At 35.0% G+C, this 21,147-nt stretch overlaps 1 protein-coding gene across 12 annotated transcripts in view; it reads left to right on the forward strand.

Moving 5' to 3' along the window:
* CNTN5 (contactin 5) overlaps nt 1-21,147 on the forward strand; it is a 1,392,146-nt gene that overhangs the window by 888,544 nt on the left and 482,455 nt on the right. For all 12 annotated transcript variants that reach the window (XM_064577192.1, XM_064577190.1, XM_064577193.1 and 9 more), the window contains one exon: nt 19,876-19,971. In XM_064577192.1, the coding sequence (XP_064433262.1) occupies nt 19,876-19,971 (96 nt within the window). The remainder of the gene's footprint in view (nt 1-19,875; nt 19,972-21,147) is intronic.

A 21,147-nucleotide genomic window follows, 5' to 3' on the forward strand; every position in this document is an offset into this window, starting at 1 on the left:
AGGGCAGAGGGGATAGATTTACTCTAAAGCAAGACATGAGGTTTTTTAGCCATGATCTAAGCTAGATTGAAAATTGATCACTAATCAGCTGAGTTACGAAATAAAGCAACTTCCTTAGATTTTTTTAATTAAACAGGGTATAAATTATTCAGATAGAACTGTTGAAGTTATAGCTTGTAAAAGAAAAAAATGCAAATCTCTGGTACTTGATTTAACAGTACAACAGCAAATGAGCTAAGGGAATCAAGAAAGCAAGCAATTTGCATCTTAAAGCATTTGATCAGGGGGCCAAGACTGTTCTAGGCACTCTGCAAAACACACAGCCGTTGAAAACAAATTTGGAAGAGCAAAACACTCAAACACACATATTAGTTAATTATCAAAACTACTGATATAACCAAAGTAAAAATCAAAAGAGAGCAATATTCATGCAATTTGGGACTGGGTTGAATTTGGGAGGTGAAAACCTACTCTGCTAAAATATATAGTGCTCAGATTCAAAAGTATAATTTTACACTCAAAGAAATTTCTTTAAAAATTTACTCACCACTTAATTATACATTTTCATTAAATATATGGAAAAGAAATAATTGTGTTGTCCAGAGGAGCTGTTCTAAGTAGAAGCTAGTGGAGCTAAAAAATGCCATGGAGGAATAGAAAGAAATGCATAGAGAGAAGTTTCTCTGTAAAAACATGGTAGTGTCCCAGAAATCCCAGGTACTAATAGAAATAAATTCGATTTTTAAAATTAGAGCCACCGTGAGTTCACAAAAGTAGAAAAGCAAGACATTTCTGTAAATTAACTTCTGCTGTAGTTCTTCAAATGACAACCATCCGTGGCTTGGCGGTATTATTGCATTCTAGTGTTTTCTACATTGTACAAATGAGGAGGGAAATCATTGCCCAGTGGTCAATCATTTCACAAAAAGTGTAACCATGGAATAATCTCACTTATTCTTATCTCCTACAAAGATCAAATCTACATATATATACATTAAAAATACTATATATTTAAAAATACATATTGTCTATTATGTATTAGACACTATATAAAAGCTTTAAAATACAATTCATTGTTATTTGAATATAAAGTATTCTAATGTATAATTGACACATTTTCTTATATAATTATATAACCAGTGATTATTCATCTCAGCAACTTTTTTCCTATGTTCCTTTTCCTTACTTAGATCAATCATCATAAAACTACAGAAAAATGTAGCCTTGTAAATAAATGTCATACATTTTTCTGCTGATAATAATGTCCTATTTTAATTTATCAAGTCAATTATCAAAATATAAATAAAAACATAAAATCTGTTTCATTTGTTATTCATTACAGTAATGGGTATTAGGAATATTTCATATACATTTTATTACATATATTAATTATATAATTATGTTAGCAGATTGAAATAAGTTCTGAATAATAGGACATATATAATTACACACTAAAAATAGGTTCTGAATGATAACTTGAAGTTAGAATCATAGACAGTGAGTTAAAATAATCAAATGTTTAGCATTTTAAAGATTATCTAGTCGAAGCTTGAAGAACTGTTCTCGTTCAAGCTAAATCTGGCTATATAAGTGTTTCCTTTGGCCTGCAGAGTGTTCATTAAAACACATAAATGCCTTTGTGTGAGGCAGACTCTCTCCAGTTTACCGTAGTTCCCACTATAATTGTTATACTTGTAACTCCACAGGCATGTGGTTCGTTTCTCTTGAGTGACCAAATTCCCTAACTTATACATGAAGAAACAAAAATGGGAAGATTAAACTTTTGCTACAAATTGCAGCACTAGCTAGTGGAAGAGTTAAAATTAGAATTAATGTCTAATGATTTTCATAACAGTATTTTTATAACATTAATAATAATGATAATTGCTTCCATTCATTTTGTTGCCTTAGTTGTAATAACATATATATAATATTTAAGTCTTACAAAAACCTTATGAGATAGACTTTTTTAAATCTTCATTTTATCAATGAGGAAGCTGAGATGCAAGGGGTGAATTAGTTTGTCTAAATTCACCACTGTGCTGCCATTCCCCTCCCCCACAACCAGCATAAACTCAGACCCACCTGCTGAGGGCAGCTCACCCTAATACTGGCTGCCTAGCCCACTTGCTTCAAGTCCTACACACCTTCGCTCTGGCATGACTGCACTTCTTGGTCAAACCTCCCTCAGTCCCAGTGTGACAAGACCCTCCCCCAGAAGACCAGCACAAGCCCCCCTACATACTATGTCCTTAAATTTGGAGTTTTAGAAGTCCACAGGCTTGGCTGGAATAGAGCCTGGAGTACACTGCACAGCTCCAGGTGAGAAGGAGGAAAACAACTCAGAGACAGACAGCATAAAAATGGCAATCTGAAAAATGCCTGAGATGCATAGGGGGAGGTTATTTCCTCTTTTAGGAGTGTTTCTGTGAGAGCAACAAGCAGAGACCCATCACCAGGGATAAAGGAAATGGCTGGTATTATTTCCCTTCCTCACTCCTCAGCATAAACACAGAATCACCTTCAGTAAACAGCACAGCACCAACATTGGCTACCTAACCTATTTACAAGTCCCACCACCTTGCCCTCTGCCCTTCTAGGGCAAGTGTGTCTCAGTCCCAGCACAGCAGGCTCCTTACACAGAAGACCAGCAGAAACCGTCACCCACACCACATCTCCCAACCAGAGAGTTCTGCAGGCCTTCAGTTCTAGTAGAAGTAACATCAGGTCTCATTTAACAAGCAGACTAGAGCACACCTAGTTAAAACTCACCACACACTGCCCAAGGTCCAAACAGTGCCCACTGCAGGCAAGGAGAGCCTCTTCAGGCCACTGGCCTGAAACATAGATCAGCCAAAACACAGCAACAGAGTGAATGCAACACAAACTAGAAACACTCCATGAAGCGCCAGACCCTGCACACTATATGACCTCTTCTTCATACAGTCATTGCTTTCAGGAGCATGAAACACGGGGTGCATGGCTGGCTCAGCCAGTTAAGCATCTGCCTTCAGCTCAGGTTATGATCTCAGGGTCCTGGGATTGAGCTCCGCATCTGGCTCCTTGCTCAGCAGGGAGCCTGTTTCTCTCTCTTCCTTTGCCTGCCACTCCCCCTGCACGAGTTCTTTCTCCATCAAATAAATAAATAAAATCTTTAAAAAAGAGAAACATAACAGGCTTTTCTAACATACAGAAGAAGACAGGGAATTAGACAAAATGCCAAGATGGAGGAATTCATCACAAATGAAATAACAAGATAAGGTCATGCCAGAGATCTAAGTGAAACAGATATAAGTAATATACCTGATGTAGAATTTAAAGCAGCAATCATAAGAATACTCGCTAGGCTTGAGAAAGGAATGAAAGACATCAGGGAGATCCTACTGCAGAGATAAAAGAGTTAAAAACCAATCAGAAATGAAAAATGTGATAACTGAGATTCAAAACAGACTGGGTGTAATGACTACAAGAATGGAAGAAGCAGAGGAATGAATAAGTGACATAGAAGATAAAATAATAGAAAATAATGAGGAATAATAATAAAAGAATTAAAAACAATCAAAAATGAAAAATGTGATAACAGATTCAAAACAGACTTGATGTAATGACCACAAGAATGGAAGAATGGAAGAAAAGAGGAATGAATAAGTGACATAGAGGATAAACTTACAGAAAATAAGAAAGCTGGACAAAAGAGAGAAAGTAAAATAATAGAACATGAGAATAGACTTAGGGAACTCAGTGACTCCATGAAACATAACATTTATATCATAGGAGTCTCAGAAGAAAAAGAGAGAGAAAAGGGGCAGAATATTATTTGAGGAAATCATAGCTGAAAACTTCTCTAATTTGGAGAAGGAAACAGACATCCAGATCCACAAGGCACAGAGAACTCCCATCAAAATCAACAAAAGCAGGCCAACACCAAGATATATTGTAATTAAAGTTGCAAAATATAGAGATAAAGAAAAACCCTAAAAGCAGCAAGAGAAAAGAAGTCCCTAACTTACAAAGGAAACCTATAAGACTAGCTGCAGATCGGGATGCCTGGGTGGCTCAGTCGTTAAGCATCTGCCTTCGGCTCAGGTCATGATCCCAGGGTCCTGGGATTGAGTCCCACATTGGGCTCCTTGCTCAGTGAGGAGCCTGCTTCTCCCTCTCCCTCTGCTGCTCCCCCTGCTTGTGCTCTCTCTCTCTCTCTCTCTGACAAATAAATAAATAAAAATCTTAAAAAAAAAAAAAAAAGACTAGCTGCAGATCTCTCAACAGAAACTTGGCAAGCCAAAAGAAAGTGGCATAATATAGTCAATGTGCTGAATGGGAAAAATCTGCAGCCAAGAATACTTGATCCAGAAAGGCTATCACTCAGAACAGCAGTGATAGAGTTTCCCAGATAAACAAAACCTGAAGGACTCCATGACCACTAACCCAGCCCTTCAAGAAATATTAAAGAGGACTCTCTGAGTATAAAGAAAAGAGAAAAAGTGACAAAATCAAGAAAAGAACAGGGAAAATATCCAGAAACAATGACAAAATGAGAGATAAAGTGCCACTAAATACATATGTATCAATAATTACTCTGAATGTAAATGGAATAAATGTTCCAACAAAAGACATAGAATGTCAGAATGGATAAAAAAACAAGACCTACAAAAGATTCATTTTAGATCTACACACACCTGCAGACTGAAAGTGAGAGAATGAAGAAACATTTATCATGTAAATGTATGTCAATAGAAAGCCAGAGCAGCAATACTTATGTCATACAAACTAGATTTTAAACCAAAGACCATAAAAAGACATGAAGAAGGGCACTATATCATAATAAAGGTGACTATCTAACAGCAAGATCAAACCAGTGTAAATATATATACCCCAACATGGGTTTATATATATATATATATATATATATATATATATATATATATTTATATTTATATATATGTATATAAAACAATAACAAACATAAAGGAATTCATTGATAATAATGCACTAATAGTAGGGGACTGTAACACCCCACTTCCAACAATGGACAGATCATCTAAGCAGAAAATCAAGAAGGAAAGAATGACTTTGAATGACACACTGGACCAAATGGACTTAACAGATATATAATCAGAACATGGCATCCTAAAGCAGCAGAATACACATTCTTTTCAAGTGCACATGTGACATTCTCCAGAATAGATCACATATTAGGCCACAAATCAGGCCTCAACAAGAACAAAAAGACTGAGATCTTACCATGCATCTTTTCTGACCACAGTGCTGTGAAACTTGAAGTCAACCACAAGAAAAACATTGAAAAGACCACAAATATGTGGAATTAAACAACATGCTACTAAAGAAGGAATGGGTCAACCAGGAAATCAAAGAAGAAATTTAAAAAAAAGGAAACAAAAGAAAATGAAAACACATTGGTGCAAAACCATTGGGATGCAGCAGAAGTGGTCATAAGAAAAGTATATAACAATAGAGGCCTACCTCGAAAAGAAAAATCTCAAATAAACAAGTTAACTATATAGCTAAAGGAGCTAGAAAAAGAACAAGAAACAAAAGCTAAAACCAACAGGAGGGAGATATAAAAACTAGAACAAAAAATGTAGAAACTAAAAAGGACACAAGAACAGATAGATATATAGATATATATATGTGTATATATATATATATACACATATATATATCTATATAATAGTTTTCAGTGTGGTTGTGTAGACTGCTGTGAAAAGTGGTGTGTGTGTGTGTCTATAAGGACTTATATTGTTGTATATATATATAATATGTATTATATATATAATGGAATTTTATTCCATATATAAAATAGAATATTACTGAGCCATCAAAAAGAATGGATTCTTGCCCTTTGCAAAGACATGGATGGAGCTAGAGAATACTATTTTTTTTTTCTAAGATTTTATTTATTTGACAGAGAGAGAGATAGCAAGAGCAGGAACACAAGCAAGGGGAGTGGGAGAGGGGGAAGCCTGGCTTCCAGCCAAGCAGAGAGCCCGATGCAGGGCTCCATTCCAGGACCCTGGGATCATGACCTGAGCTGAAGGCAGACGCTTAACGACTGAGCCACCCAGGGATCCCTAGAGAATACTATGTTAAGTGAAATAATCAGTTAGAGAAAGACAAATACTATATGATTTCACTTTTATGTGAAATTTAAGAAACAAGACAAAGGAACATAGTGGGGGAAATGGAGAGGAAAACCAAGAAACAGACTCTTAACTATAGAGAACAACCTGATAGTTACCAGAGGGGAAGTGGGCAGGGGGATGGGTTATATAGGTGATGGGTAAGGAGAGCACTTGTGATGAGCACCCAGTGTTGTAAGTAAGTGATGAATCACTAAATTTTACAACTGAAACTAATATTACACTGTGTTATCTAAGTGGAATTTTAAATACAAAGTTGGGGTGGGAAAAAAAAGCATTTGCAGAAGAGCAAAAGCAGAAGTAGGGTGATATCACAGCAGTGAAGGTGAGAGATGCCCATGAAAGCTATAAAGAAGGTTAGACGTTATTAATAATTTTTTACAGAGAATAAGTACCACAGAGAAACGTTAATTAGGGAAGGGAGATAAGGAATGTATAAGAAAAAAAGAAAAATGTTTGGAGGAAGGGCAATGTAGTCATGGATTCAACATGTTACTACATTTTTAAAAGGTTAAACTATAAATAGGTTAAAAATTATCTTGTATTTAATGCAAACAAAAAGGATAAGTTTGCCACTGTGCTTGTAAAGGCTCTCTTTGACAATCTCTTTTACTTAATGAGTGTTCTATCTCCTATTTACTTGAATAACTTTGTAGATAGTCCCCAAATATTACAATTTGAGAATATTTAATTCTATAAGTTCAAAGTATTTAGAAAAAAATAAAAATTATTTAGGTTCATAATTAGAAGTTGGTAAGATACAGCTTTCTGAAATTTTTAGAGGGAAATAATATTTACCAACTGCTTATTATTGGCCAGTTGTGTGGGTAAGATATTTACATGTTAGGAAATTTTTTACAGTAGTCTTCTAAGATATGTCTAATAATTATCTCATCATGGGTAGGAAGTAAAGCGTAGTGAAATAAAATAATTTTCCCAAGGTGCCTGTTAATAAATAGTGATGGATGAATTTAAATATAGGTCTTTTGCTTTCAAAGCCCTTATTTTTATAGTAATATTTTAAATATAATTTTAAGATCCACTGGTTAGTAACTTAAATAATTTATATTAAAATAAGGCCATGGAAGTGCAATGTTTCTCTTAAAATATTTTCAAACAAATTGAATATCTACTCTTCAGAACTTTTTTTTTTTTTTTACCATAATCTTTAGTGTGGTTGTGTAGACTGCTGTGAATAAGGGATTTTGTTGGGAATATATAGAGATGCCATAAAAAAAGAATTACAATTACTTTCATATAGAAACTTTAATGTTTTTTGTAATTATTACACAACCAACAAAAAGAAATTTCTTTTTTAAAAAATTGTCTATCTTATGCCTTCCATCTCCATTAAGGATTGAAATGGTATACACATGACCTTTTTACTATTAAAGTAATTTAATCTTGAGTGAAAATTCTGCTCTAGAAATAGCATGATAATGCATATATGTTTCAGTGTTATCTGTAATGCTCAGTATTTATTGGGAATTTTGGATCTTATAGGATTATAATTTTGAAAAGATATGATAGCATAGCATTTGGAAAATATCTCAACATTTAGGTATTTCAAAACTAAAATTCATCAAGTATAATTATATGCTAAAGATAAATATGTAATTGTTTTATTGATTCAAGTACTTATTTATCAGTTATTTATTAGGTACCCATAGAATAATGCATTAGGCATTATTTTAAGCAGTGGTAAGACAAAGTGTTTATTTAAAGATTATATCCTAATGGTTGGAGAAGACAGACAGTAAATTTTAAATTCCATTATATAATGTGTCAGGTGATCATAAGTGTTATGATAGAAAAGGAACCAGAATAAAGGGAACAGAAATTGGGAAGAAACAATCTACTCATCAAGGAAGTCCTCTGACATTCCAGCAGAGACCTGCACAAAGTTAGGGAGATCTGTCCAAGTACCCAAGAGGGAGAGTATCCTAGGCAGAGAGAACAGTTAGGGAAAGAGTCTGGGAATATTATACTGAACGTAGCAAACAAAAATCCCTGTGCTCATACACTTTAAATTCTATGTGTGGGAGGCACAATAGATAAGAAAAATAAACAATAGTTTGTTGGAGAATAAGTACCACAGAGAAAAGTTAATTAGGGAAGGGAGATAAGGAATGTATAAGGGATAATTAGGTTGCACTTTTTGGTAAGATGCCCACTGAAGATCTCTCTATGAAGGTGACACTAAAATAGAGACCTAGGGGTGCCTGGGTGGCTCAGTTGGTTAAGCAACTGCCTTCAGCTCAGGTCATGATCCTGGAGTCCCGGGATCGAGTCCCGCATTGGGATCCCTGCTCGGCAGGGAGTCTGCTTCTCCCTCTGACCCTCCTCCCTCTCATGCTCTCTGTCTCTCATTCTCTCTCTCTCAAATAAATAAATAAAATCTTTAAAAAAAAATAAAAAATAAAATAGAGACCTAAAGGGGGTTTAGGTAACAGCTATGATTATATCTGGGGAGTGCAGGGTAAGGGATGTTCTACTTGGAGGAAGCAGCAAATACAAAGGCCTTGAGGCAGGACAACACTTGGTCTATTTTGTTTGGTTAAAAGCAAGGAAGCCAGTGTGCTATAATGGAGAGAAGGAAGATAAATATAGTAGAAGATGACATCAAAGAGGCAACAAAATCAAGATAGTCTAGGGCCTGTGTGCCATTGTAAGTGGTTTGAATTTTCCTCTGAGTAATATAAAAAGCCATTTAGGTCAGATGTTCTAACTTCATTTTAAAAGAACCAATTCTGGCTGCTGTGCTGAGAATAGACTTAAAGAGAGCAAAAGCAGAAGTAGGGTGATATCACAGCAGTGAAGGTGAGAGATGCCCATGAAAGCTATAAAGAAGGTTAGATGTTATTGGATTCTGGATATATTATGAAATAGTATCAATAGGATTTGCTCAGGAATTGTATGTGGGATGTGAGAGACATATTGGAATCAAACATGATTTTTGCAGTTTATCTTAAACCTGAAAAAAATGGAATGATCACTTACTCTTATTGGAAATATATATGGCAATGGTAGGTTGGCAGGTGGGAATGGGAGTTCCATTAGGATATGTTATGTTTCGATGCCTGTTAGACATCCAAATGGAAATGTCAAGTAAATTGTGTGTGTGTATGTGTGTGTGTGTGTGTGTGTGTTGCTATTCAAGGGAGGTATCCAGGAAGGAATAAATTTGATAATTCTTCAGTGTAAACATTGTTTTTTAAATATAGGAGGTTATATACAAAATGACCCTGGGAATGGTGTGGACTGAGAAATGAGAGGGTCCAAGGACTAAGCTGAGACCCTGAAATGTTTAGATATTGGAAATAGGAGGAATAAGCTAATGGAAGTGAAGAGGAGGACACAGTGAAAAATTCAAGCAAAAAGCTCATTTTCCGAAGAAGGATGTGAAGAATTCTATCCAATACTGATTACAGGTCAAGTAGATGAGAACTGAGGAATTGATCAATTAATTTAACAACGTGAAGGTCATTCATTTCCTTCACAGTAGCATTTGGTCAGTGGTAGGAAGACAGCCAGATCTGAGAAGCTTTTGAGAGAATGGGAGTTGTTGGCAGTGTTTGTTTGTTTTACGGGGCGGGGGGGGTGGGGGGATGGTTGGTACCTGGAGGGAAAAAGGGTCAAAGAGATATTTTTTTTTTCCTTTTGTTCTTTTAAACTTTGGAGAAATGCCAATATTTTGAATGCTACTGATGATGCAGAAGGGAGAGGTGGGCCTTTGATTAGATCAGAGACAGTTGATTATTGATAAGATAATCAGGGGCAGTGTAGATATAGGTAAGTTGATAACTACTGTGGTAGTGTTACAGGTTGACTTCTCTCGGAAACTGGCTCAGTGATTGGAATTTAGTGTAGATGATGGTTATTAAGGAGTGCCCTTTGAATTCATCCACTGGAAGGGAGAAGGAAGGAGCAGATTTGAGAAGGAGAAGGAGCTGCGATGTAGGTTTAACAGTAATCTCAGCTGACACCAAGGAGGATCTTTAAAGCTAGAATGACTTTTTAGGGTTGTCTGAAGTTGGACCAAGGTAATCAGATCATTATATTCATTCATTGAGCAGTTGTTGGCTGTGTGCTACTCAAGGAAGGGATATAACCTTGGTTGAGCTGATTCTCTGTAGCAAAGGCAGCCCCTGAAGGTGCTGAGAGCTGAAAACTGTCAGTAGGACCCCCAACAGTTGGGACAAGTCCTTCATTAAAGGGGAATCTAAGACATACATTGCAGTTTGCCCCTAGGAGAAATATATATGTGATTTTTTTTATTACATCTGTTTTCTCCAGGAAGTAGGAAGGAAGAAGCAGGGGAAAGGGCAGGAAGTTGTTTTCAAAGAGAGATGTAAAAGTATTGTCTAGAGGTTGGAGAGAACGGAATCCATAAATGTGCTGGGATTAGAGGTGGCACAAAGGGCCTGCCTGAGGTTCATGGATGAATTTAGAGCAAAATTAGTCATCATTGTAATTGTTTTTCTCCATTCATGTTCCCTTGACAAGAGTACAATAGGTAGACAGTTTAATTTAACCTAGGTTGAAGTTGTGCTAGGGAAATAAAAAGGAGGGAGAGAGGGGTAAGGAGTCATGGTTGTAAGGAAGTATTAATCTAATAAAATATTATAAAATGTAAAATAGCTGAAGAGAATAGTTAGGTCCAAAAGCTTGAAAGACAATCAAAATATGTATGAGTTTTCGGAATTAATGTACTAAATGACTTGCTGGTTTTACTAAATGACACCTTCCCCCATCTCTAATGGTCTATAATACTCAAAATCTCTATCCATGTTCTATTTATTTTTATTATTATTATTATTATTATTATTATTATTATTTACTTTCCAATGTCAGTCTTATAATTTCCTGAGACTTTTAATAAATTAAGACTTATCTGAGTTGGGAAAAATATTTGAACGTAGACGTAAGCAAATAGAAATTATTTCTTAACTATGGAGAACAAACTGATGGATACAAGAGGGGAGGTGAGTGGGGGCGAATGGGTGAAATGGGTGAAGGGAATTAAGAGTACACTTATCTTGATGAGTCTTAAGTAATGTATAGAATTGTTGAATATCTCTATTGTACACCTCAAACTAATATAACACCCTATGTTAATTACACTGGGATTAATTTTTTTAAATAAAAAAAATAATAAAGGAAGAAGCAGTACTTAAGTGGAAAAAAAAAGAATTATTAATATAATTGTTAACCCAGAGTGTAGAAAGTTAAGTCAAATGTATAGAACCTCTGCCAGGGTTCATAGACTATCATCACATTAGTCAAACAAATTTATACACAACTTTAGTATTTGAGATTATTTCACTATATATTATTCACAATTGAGGTAGCTTTTGGTAACATACATCAAGATATCAAAGAAAAGACCTAAGATCAAAAACATTTTTATCACACTCTGGATAATAGATCTTTTTACAAAAGCAATTACAATTTACTGCTTTACTTATAATGGAGTTTAAATTGTCTCTTTCAAGGCAAACATACACTGATATAATTTGGTTTCCTCTTAATCAGTGAAACCTTTGGCTGGATGATTCATATCTGATAATATGCAAAGTGAAAATGACAAGCCACAGCAAGAGATTAGTCATCTGACCCATTAAATATAAAAAGGAAAAATGGGAATGAAGAAAGTTTCATTGTAACTTGTCATTATCTCGTAGATTTACTTCACCACATGTCTAGCTGTACCTAGCTGTACCTTAATTCAATTCTTATCTTCATGTAATAAATGGGAGTATATTTTTGAGATACCTCTAATTAACTCAACTGATACTTTCAAAAGACTTATTTTAGGGGCACCTGGGTGGCTCAGTCAGTTAAGGGTCTGCCTTCAGCTCAGATCACGATCCCAGGGTTCTGGGACCAAGCCCCACATTGGGCTCCCTGCTCAATGCAGAGCCTGCTTGTCCTTCTTCCTCTGCTGCTCCCCCTGCTTGTGCTCTCTCTTGCTCGCTCCCTCTCTCTCTGTCAAATAAATAAATAAAATCTTTAAGAAAAAGACTAATTTTATTAAACAATTAATGCTTTTAAAAGGTGATATGATGTCACAATCACTGATGACTTATAACAATTATTTTGAAGAATTGTAGATTACTTCATGTGGTGTAATAGGTAAATATTTAAAGAAATAATCACATCAATTGAAACATTCTAAATTAAGAGTATTGGAATAACTCTAGATTAGAAATATGCTAGTTCCAGAAATGAATTTGTCATCTTGAAGTTTCAAATCCTTGGCTGTGAGTTTTTATTTCTGTTACTTAACCTTAGTGAATGCCAATGTCCTCATCAATAAGTGGGGATAATAAGCCGTTCCCTTCTGTTTTTACATATTGATCACAGGCTTATGAGCTCACCCTTAACCAAAAGAACACCACAAAGCTTCATGTTTCTATGAGTTTCAGTCAAGGTATCATTCAATAGTCAAATTTTTATCTTAAAAACTATTATTAAGAATCCTTTTTGTTGTAGTGTCTTAGGAAAGCTTTTACATGCAGGCAAATGGCTATGTATTGAAAAATGCTTATTTAATTCTCACTCAAAATAAATGTAAGAATTACTTTTTCCATTCTTCACTAATTTTCATCTATATGTCTTTCATCTGTCAGAAAATGATTTCTATAAGAGATCCTTATGAGGATTATTTCTAAATTCCTAAAATCAACTTGGCCTAACTTCCAAATGTTGAATTGCTTTTGTACTAATGCATTTTATTAAACAATCACATTGATTTTGATTTGCCAACTCACTACTTATTAACTGTGCGACCATAGTCAAGCTTTTATTTTCTCTTCACGTATGTTTAGTAATCTTTAAAATGGAGAAATTAATATTTAATCTCCAACATGCCTAGCACGTTGGAGTATGTATGTATGCTAGTAGGTAATGTGATTATAATTTCTTTTCCCCTTTTTCATTGTTTTAGAATGTCAAAGATAGTTTCTGAATGAGGTCTGGCCAATTTTTATTACAGGATATTTATATGAGACACAAAAATCTGACAATGATCTGAATAATCCTAATGATAACAGAAACAATAATAGCAATAAGAAACAAAAGTGATGAAAGAGGACTTCAATATGCAATCACTTTGCAAATGAGGCAACAAATACAAAGTTAATATTAGAAAATCTTTCAGTCATTTTTATAGATATCACAGAAGTTAAAGTTATGAGGTCCCGCAGAAAGAGTACCTATCTTAGTTCTTCAATGTTATAATCTTACATAAGAATCTGATACCCTAATGTTGATAATTAATAAAATTCAAGTCTCTGACATCTAGTCTAAAGTGTTTTACCTTTTTCAATTGTTTTAGTTTTTGTATAAAATCAAACTCAATTTTATGAAGTTTAGAACCATAGTAAGTTATATTTACAAAACCTTTAGTGTTAGAGAATTAATTGAGAATACCTGAAGCATGGACAGTCTAAAGCTTACTAGCACCACCTACAGGATGAATGTATAACCAAGTGCAATTTATTTTATTTTAAAGATTTATTTATTTATTTGAGAGAGAGAGGGAGAGAGAGGAAGAGAGAGAATTCCAACCAGGCCGAGTGCGGAGCTTGACACAGGGCTTGATCCCACAACCCTGAGATCAGGACCTGAGTCAAAATCAGGAGTCAGACATTCAACCAACTGAGCCACCCAGGCGTCCCTAACCAAGTGCAATTTAAAATAAACACTCTGATTCCCATTCCTTTTTCTAAACACACAACTCTCATACACCAAACATTGTGACTTACTCAGAACAGATTTAAGACTAGGAAATTATAACCCAGGAGGCAGATGAACCTCAACACTTTATTCCTAATTGTATAAGATTTATCTTGTTAAATGGTGTTGGGAAAATTGGACAGCCACATGTAGAAGAATGAAACTGGACCATTTCCTTACACCATGCACAAAAATAAACTCAAAATGGATTAAAGACCTCTGTGTGAGACAGGAGTCCATCAAAATCCTTTAGGAGAACATAGGCAGCAACCTCTTGACCTCAGTCACAGCACCTTCTTGCTAGGCACATCTCCAAAGCAAGGGAAACAAAAGCAAAAATGAACTATTGGGACTTCACCAAAATAAAAAGCTTTTACAGAGCAAAAGACACAATTGACAAAACCAAAAGACAACCGACAGAATGGGAGAAGATATTTGCAAATGTCCTATTAGAGAAAGGGTTAGTAACCAAGATCTATAAAGAGCTTATAAAACTCAACATCCAAAAAACAAATAATCCAGTCAAAAAATGGGCAGAAGACATGAACAGATATTTCTCCAAAGAAGACATACAAATGGCCAACAGACACATGAAAAAATGCTCAACATCACTCGGCATAAGGAAAATACAAATCAAAACTACAATGAGATACCACCTCACACCAGTCAGAATGGCTAAAATAAACAAGTTGGGAAACAACAAATGTTGGTGAGGATGCAGAGAAAGGGGAACCCTCTTGCATTGTTGGTGGGAATGCAAACTGGTTCAGCAACTCTGGAAAACAGTATGGAGGTTCTTCAAAAAGATAAAAATAGACCTACCCTATGACCCAGCAATTGCACTACTGGCTATTTATCCAAAGAATACAAACATAGTGATTCAAAGGGGCACATGCACCCCAATGTTTATAGCAGCAATATCCATAATAGCCAAATTATGGAAAGAGCCCAGATGTCCATCGACAGAGAAATGGATAAAGATGTGATGTATATATACACAATGGAATATTACTCAGCCATCAAAAAATGAAATCTTGCCATTTGCAATGACGTGGATGGAACTAGGGGGTATTATGCTAAGTGAAATAAGTCTTTCAGAGAAAGACAATTATCATATGATTTCACTCATATGTGAAATTTAAGAAACAAAACAGATGAACATAGGGGTAGGGAGGGAAAAATAAAATAAGATTAAATCATTTCTCCCCAGTAACTAACCAATCTATTGTACTTAACCTAAGATCATAAGATCAGTGTCCTGAACCCCTTATGTAGTTTCTTTCTCTAACACTTTCAAATAATTCACCTGTCTAGGCAATGGTTTTTGAAATGTTTTCACGTGTATGTATGTGTGCACGTGCACTATACCTACTTAAGGTGTCTTAATGGGTGAAAAACCTTCCTATTTTGTTTGCAAATTTGTTCAACCCACTATACCACCCAGTGTGATCTTTATGAAGTCTTTCAGGAGAAATCCTTCTACAGACCTTACAATCTATTAACATTATTCTTACACTGAGTTACTGGAAAATTTTTATCTTGCCGTAACCATGAATGCTAAGACTGGAAATATATCCATCTTTATTTTGGCCCTTTAAGTTTAACGTAAAATTAATGGCCAACTTCTAATAATTTATAAAAGCATATGACATATATTCTTAAGTGTTAATCTTAACCTACAGGATTCATACCATACCCATTTTATCTTCACCTGGAATCTGTACACCACTTATTTGATTTTTTGTATTATATACAAATGTATTTTAAGCTGTTTCAAATCCTTTGTGGAATAACGCAAGGAAGAAAGGGGAAGAAGGAAGGTGGAGGAAGGAAGGAGAGAAAGGAAGGAAGAAACTCAAATTGTATGTGTGTGTGTGTATGTGTAGCTCACGTTTAGGAGAATATCATGAAGTGCTACATGGTAACTCATAAGGATGGCTGTGACAAGCTGGGCTCATACATCTATTTGGTGGCACAGATTCCTCTCAGCTGGGTCTGTGGAAAGTTGGCCCAAGTAGATATGATAAGTTCATACATCTACATCCTTCCTTTGCATCTTTTCTGTGACCCTAGTACCTAACATTGTGTTCAGTGTGTGGTCTGCACTGGAGAAATATTTATTAAATAAATGGATGAAATTATTTATCTTACATTTGTTGAATATGCTTCAAATCACACATCCTAAATCTACATTCTGTCATGTGAGGTTCTCAAACATATTATTTATTATATACCTTTTTCTTTCTTTGCATGGTTCATTGAGGATGAATAGGTACAGTATTTCTGTAAGCTGCAGCTCTAGTTAAAGTTCCACTATCAAACTCTGCATGAACTTCTGAACTTGGAAAAAGAGTTACAGAAAAGACAAGGCCTAGAGCTCTGTGATTCTTGATCACAAACATTCTCCTCTAGTCCATTACTTGTCTATTTGTCCACGTGCTATTTTATAAGTTCAGAAAGAGGTTTATTTCAGTTCAAGACTTTAACCTGGGGCGCCTGGGTGGCTCAGTTGGTTAAGTGACTGCCTTCGGCTCAGGTCATGATCCTGGAGTCCCTGGATCGAGTCCCGCATCGGGCTCCCTGCTCAGCAGGGGGTCTGCTTCTCCCTCTGACCCTCCTCCCTCTCATGCTCTCTGTCTCTCATTCTCTCTGTCTCAAATAAATAAATAAAATCTTAAAAAAAAAAAAAAGACTTTAACCTGAATTTTGGAGTCCTTATGCTAAGATTTTAATTTTTACTCATTTTTCCCTTATAAATCAAAAATAGAAAATATCAGGGTGCCTGGGTGGCTCAGTTGGTTAAGCGACTGTCTTCGGCTTGGGTCATGATCCTGGAGTCTGGGGATCGAGTCCCACATCGGGCTCCCTGCTCAGTAGGGAGTCTGCTTCTCCCTCTGACCCTCCTCCCTCGCATGTTCTCTCTCTCATTCTCTCTCTCGCAAATAAAATCTTAAAAAAAAAAAGAACGTATCAACATGTACTTTTTACATGTGTCAATAAAATAATCAAAGCTCCATCCATAAATGTTTTTGTTTTTAAAGATTTTATTCATTTACTTGACAGAGAGAGAGGGAACACAAGCAGGGGGAGTGTGAGAGGGAGAAGCAGGCTTCCCGCAGCACAAGGAGCCCGATGTGGGGCTCGATCCCAGGACCCTGGGATCATGACTGAGCCGAAGGCAGACGCTTAACAACTGAGCCACCCAGGCGCCCCCTAATATTCTTGGTTTTTTTTATCTCCTTGATAAATACAATGTATAAGCTATTAAAATAATGTAATAAGCACTCAGACTAAGTTCTCTGATAAGTACCTCCAAAGAAAGTAACTGCTTTCATTCACAATGAGATAAAAATAACCAGCTGTATTTTCACTAAGACTGTTCTGCCCAATTGCCATCCCCACTCTACCCAAGAATTTTTTTCACATAAATCATTCTGCCACAGATAACCAAAATCTTGCCTAACACAAGGACCATTTTTATATTACAGATAATATTTCACTTTTTTTTTTCCTTAGGAGGAAGGATTTAAATGAGAAAAGTACACTCTCCATAAAATTTCAGTCTCCTTTTTAGTATTTCCCTATATGTTTTATGAAAGAAAGAAATATATTCACAATTGAAAAAATCCATTTATCTTTGTACTGCTATGCTTCCCTGGAAATAATGACACAGAAAATTCCATGAGGAAATGTTGAATTGTACCTGTATTAACAGCTAATACCTAATAAAGCAATTACAACTTAGTGCTATCTTTCAGGTCATTGTGATCTCAAAACACAATTTGGGTCATAATTATTCTATAATTTTCTATTCTTTTTCATGTCTAATTTCTAGGCCATGCCTGTACTTCAGTTTCTCAGATATAGAAATTAATTTAGGACTGTTCTTTATTAAAATATTCTGTTTACTATAATAGGTTGATTTGAAATGTCAGAATAAGCATAACATAAACTTGTAGTAAATGTATTGGAAGATATATATATTTTTCAAAAACCATTTAAGAATTTCAGTTATAATACATTGATATCCAAATAGCCTTCCAGAGTTTATAAATTCAGTGAGGATGAAAAAAGGAAAGTAAAACCAGGCCTAAAGAGGCATTACAACCTTAATGCAATCACTGCTTCACTGTGTGGTTCCTGTGTCCCAAAGTAGAGTCAAAGGAAGTCAAATTAGAAATCTTGCCATGCTTGTTTTCATATTAAGATCCTTTATTGGAAAAAGACAGCTTCTATCCCTAAGAACCAATGCATAGGAAATTTAAAGCCATGAATCACACATATTTGAAAATGAGTAAACTTGATTTTTACCAGAAGTTAGTGTCTATGTTTTCAAACCACCATCAAAAAAAAAAGAAAGAAAGAATTAGGACAATTTTTTCTAATCTGTCTAGTTTGTGAAATGCTTAACTATTGACAATGAAGCACAGATATATTATTTTTATTTATTTATTCATGAGAGACAGAGAGAGAGAGAAGCATAGGCAGAGGGAGAAACAGACTGCTTCTGCAGGGAGCCTGATGCTGGACTCGATCCCAGGACCCTGGGATCATGACCTGAGCTGAAGGCAGATGCCTAACCAACTGAACCACTCAGGCTCCCTGAAGCATAGAATTATGTGTAAAATTATAAACACTTTCATCAATAATGAATACTTTTTTATTTATTTGGCATTATGCCTTCACGGTTTAGTAGTTCCTCATGATTTTGAATGTGTTTAAGAAGATTTGATTGTAAATTCAGTAAATCAGTAAATTGTTGCATATATCTCAAAAAAAGTATAAGATCCCTCTTAGGATATTAAAGTTAGTGATTTATCTCCATATAATTTCAGTATATTTTCTTGACTGCTTACTCTCATCATTTGTCAGATTAACAAACATTAAATTTGAGAGTCTACATTGTATTGGTGTGAAACATACTATTTTAATGTGAAGTAATGAGAAGTTTCAAAAAACCTCTTTTACAGTTGGTGAATAATGGAGGGAAAGGCAGAACATTTTCAAGAAGTATTTTTCACCATGGGAACATGATTTTACAGACTGAGAATTCTGGGACATTGTTTATTTTTATAAATATTGAAATCTTACCATTCCTAGGAAACTATTTTAAAAATCATATATTTGATCAACTTAGCCCAAGAAGGGGGAAAAGGCCATATATACTGAACTATGAATAGATTAATAAACAGTAATAGAAATGCAAATAATATACTTCATTTTTTAGGTAACTTTATTTTTAGGAAAGTATTTTCAAATTGTGCAGATGCAACATAATTTAAGAGAAGGGAGTTGAACCCCAATCAATGTTGTAATTCTTCATACATATAGTTGGGTATTTTGATAACTACGATAGTTCCAAAGTAATGAAAATGGATGGGTATAATTAATTGGTACAAGCCATTCCAGGCTTCTATAAAATGAAAATAACATGACTTTTTCACTCACATTTATAGAAAAAGAATACTTTATATCCCCATTATATTCTGCTAGAGCACACAAGTCTCTCTAATTTAGAAAATTCATGCTTGGTTTTACACACCATTCCTAGCATGACATAATGAAGCACCAGGTTGGACACCAGACACCCCTAACCACTTCTATTTCTCTTCTCACTATGCATGATTTGGTTTTATTAATATTAGAAAAATCAATATGTAAAAATTTTATATAGAAATGAAAGGACTATTTAATGTGTTATAAATGTATTGTCTATTTTCTTCCTATACTGGCAACTTGTATGCACTATAAGTAGAAATAGTGTGTAGTGCATATAATCTGAAAATTGTGGTATTTAAAATTGTATGGTATAGTATGGTATAGATTTATTTTTAAGGCCCTGATATCACTGCCTAACAAACAAAAATAAACTTTGCATAATGAGAGAAAAGTAGGTACAAGTTATAAAAGTAGAAATTCTTTAAGCTTTTTTTTTTTTTTTGCCTTGCATCTAAGTGCTGTGTTATATTGACAGATCTGGGAAATTTTAGTGGCCGGACAAGAAGTGCAGTCTCGGTGAGGGAAGGCCAGGGGGTTGTTCTGATGTGCTCTCCTCCGCCTCATTCTCCAGGTACAGTAGGATCCCATTCTACATTGCTGCTGATCTCTTTTACTATATGCTCATTCTTTTAGACAGGGTATTGACTAAGAAACATTCCAGGTGAAATGTGCATGTTTTTTTTTTGAAATGTACCAGAGTACCAGCTTAGTAATTAAAGATCATATACTCTAACTACCACTGGACAGAAGACCGCACTATGATAAGATTGTTTTATTGCCATTCTAACTGTTGATTGTTGTGGTTATGTCTCTGCCTGCCACCAGTGAGGAATACATTGCCTGGAGCACAAGGAATGTGATAAGCTGAGAGAGTAAAAACTTTTCAAAATTATTTGGAGTGTCAGAGTTGAGTTAGCTGAATAACAACGTGCATCTTGTTTCAGAAGATAAGCTTGAAACTGGGTTGTTTATGGTGTTGTTTGTGACACTGGAACAAAAACTGCTAAGAAATATTTTTTTGAGTTTCAAACAAAACTATAATTTACATATTACTTTTTGGCCACTTGAGCGCTTATTTGTAAAAGTCATGGTAATAGGTAAGTACTTCATGGGGTTTGGAGGAACAGAATAGTAAACTGTGCTCAGATTAATTATATTCCCTTTGCCAACCCAGCTAATTATACTCTTTTTTTTCCTTAGTTCTATAATTTGAGATGAGTACCTCTTTGTATCTCAGTATAGTTTTCCTATAATACAATTTAAGAGTGGCCAGTATCAACTAGAGAGAGAGAATCAAATGTCTATCGGAGAAATAACAAAGACCTTAGGGTTAACAGGAAACTGAATTCAGTCCTGGCATCTCAATCAATTTTTCTTTTTTGTTTAGTGTGAAAATCACACTTGTTTCTAGGTTGTAATTATCAGTGTAGTAATGGGGCCCAACTTTGTTCTACCATGGATAATTCTTACCATAAATTACAATAGGACCTCAATCAATTTTCTTAAAATTTCTCATCTTTATCTGACCCCCTTTCTAATTTTTTTAATTGAGGGAAAAGTAAATTATGTTTCAATAAGAAAATAGTTTCAAAAAACATTTTGCTTTGAAACTCAGATAACAATTACTATCAGGAACCAATTTTTGAGTTTCCCCCACCTAATTCTTATTGGTCAATTCAGTCTACTCCTTCTGTGAGTAGCTTAGGGACTTTTACAGTAAACATATTTAATCTTACCTGCTTGTGAT

This window comes from Mirounga angustirostris, unplaced genomic scaffold (genome assembly GCF_029215605.1).
Source record: "Mirounga angustirostris isolate CCGP_5_RB_7025 unplaced genomic scaffold, mMirAng1.0.hap1 SCAF_13, whole genome shotgun sequence".
NCBI lineage: Eukaryota > Metazoa > Chordata > Mammalia > Carnivora > Phocidae > Mirounga > Mirounga angustirostris.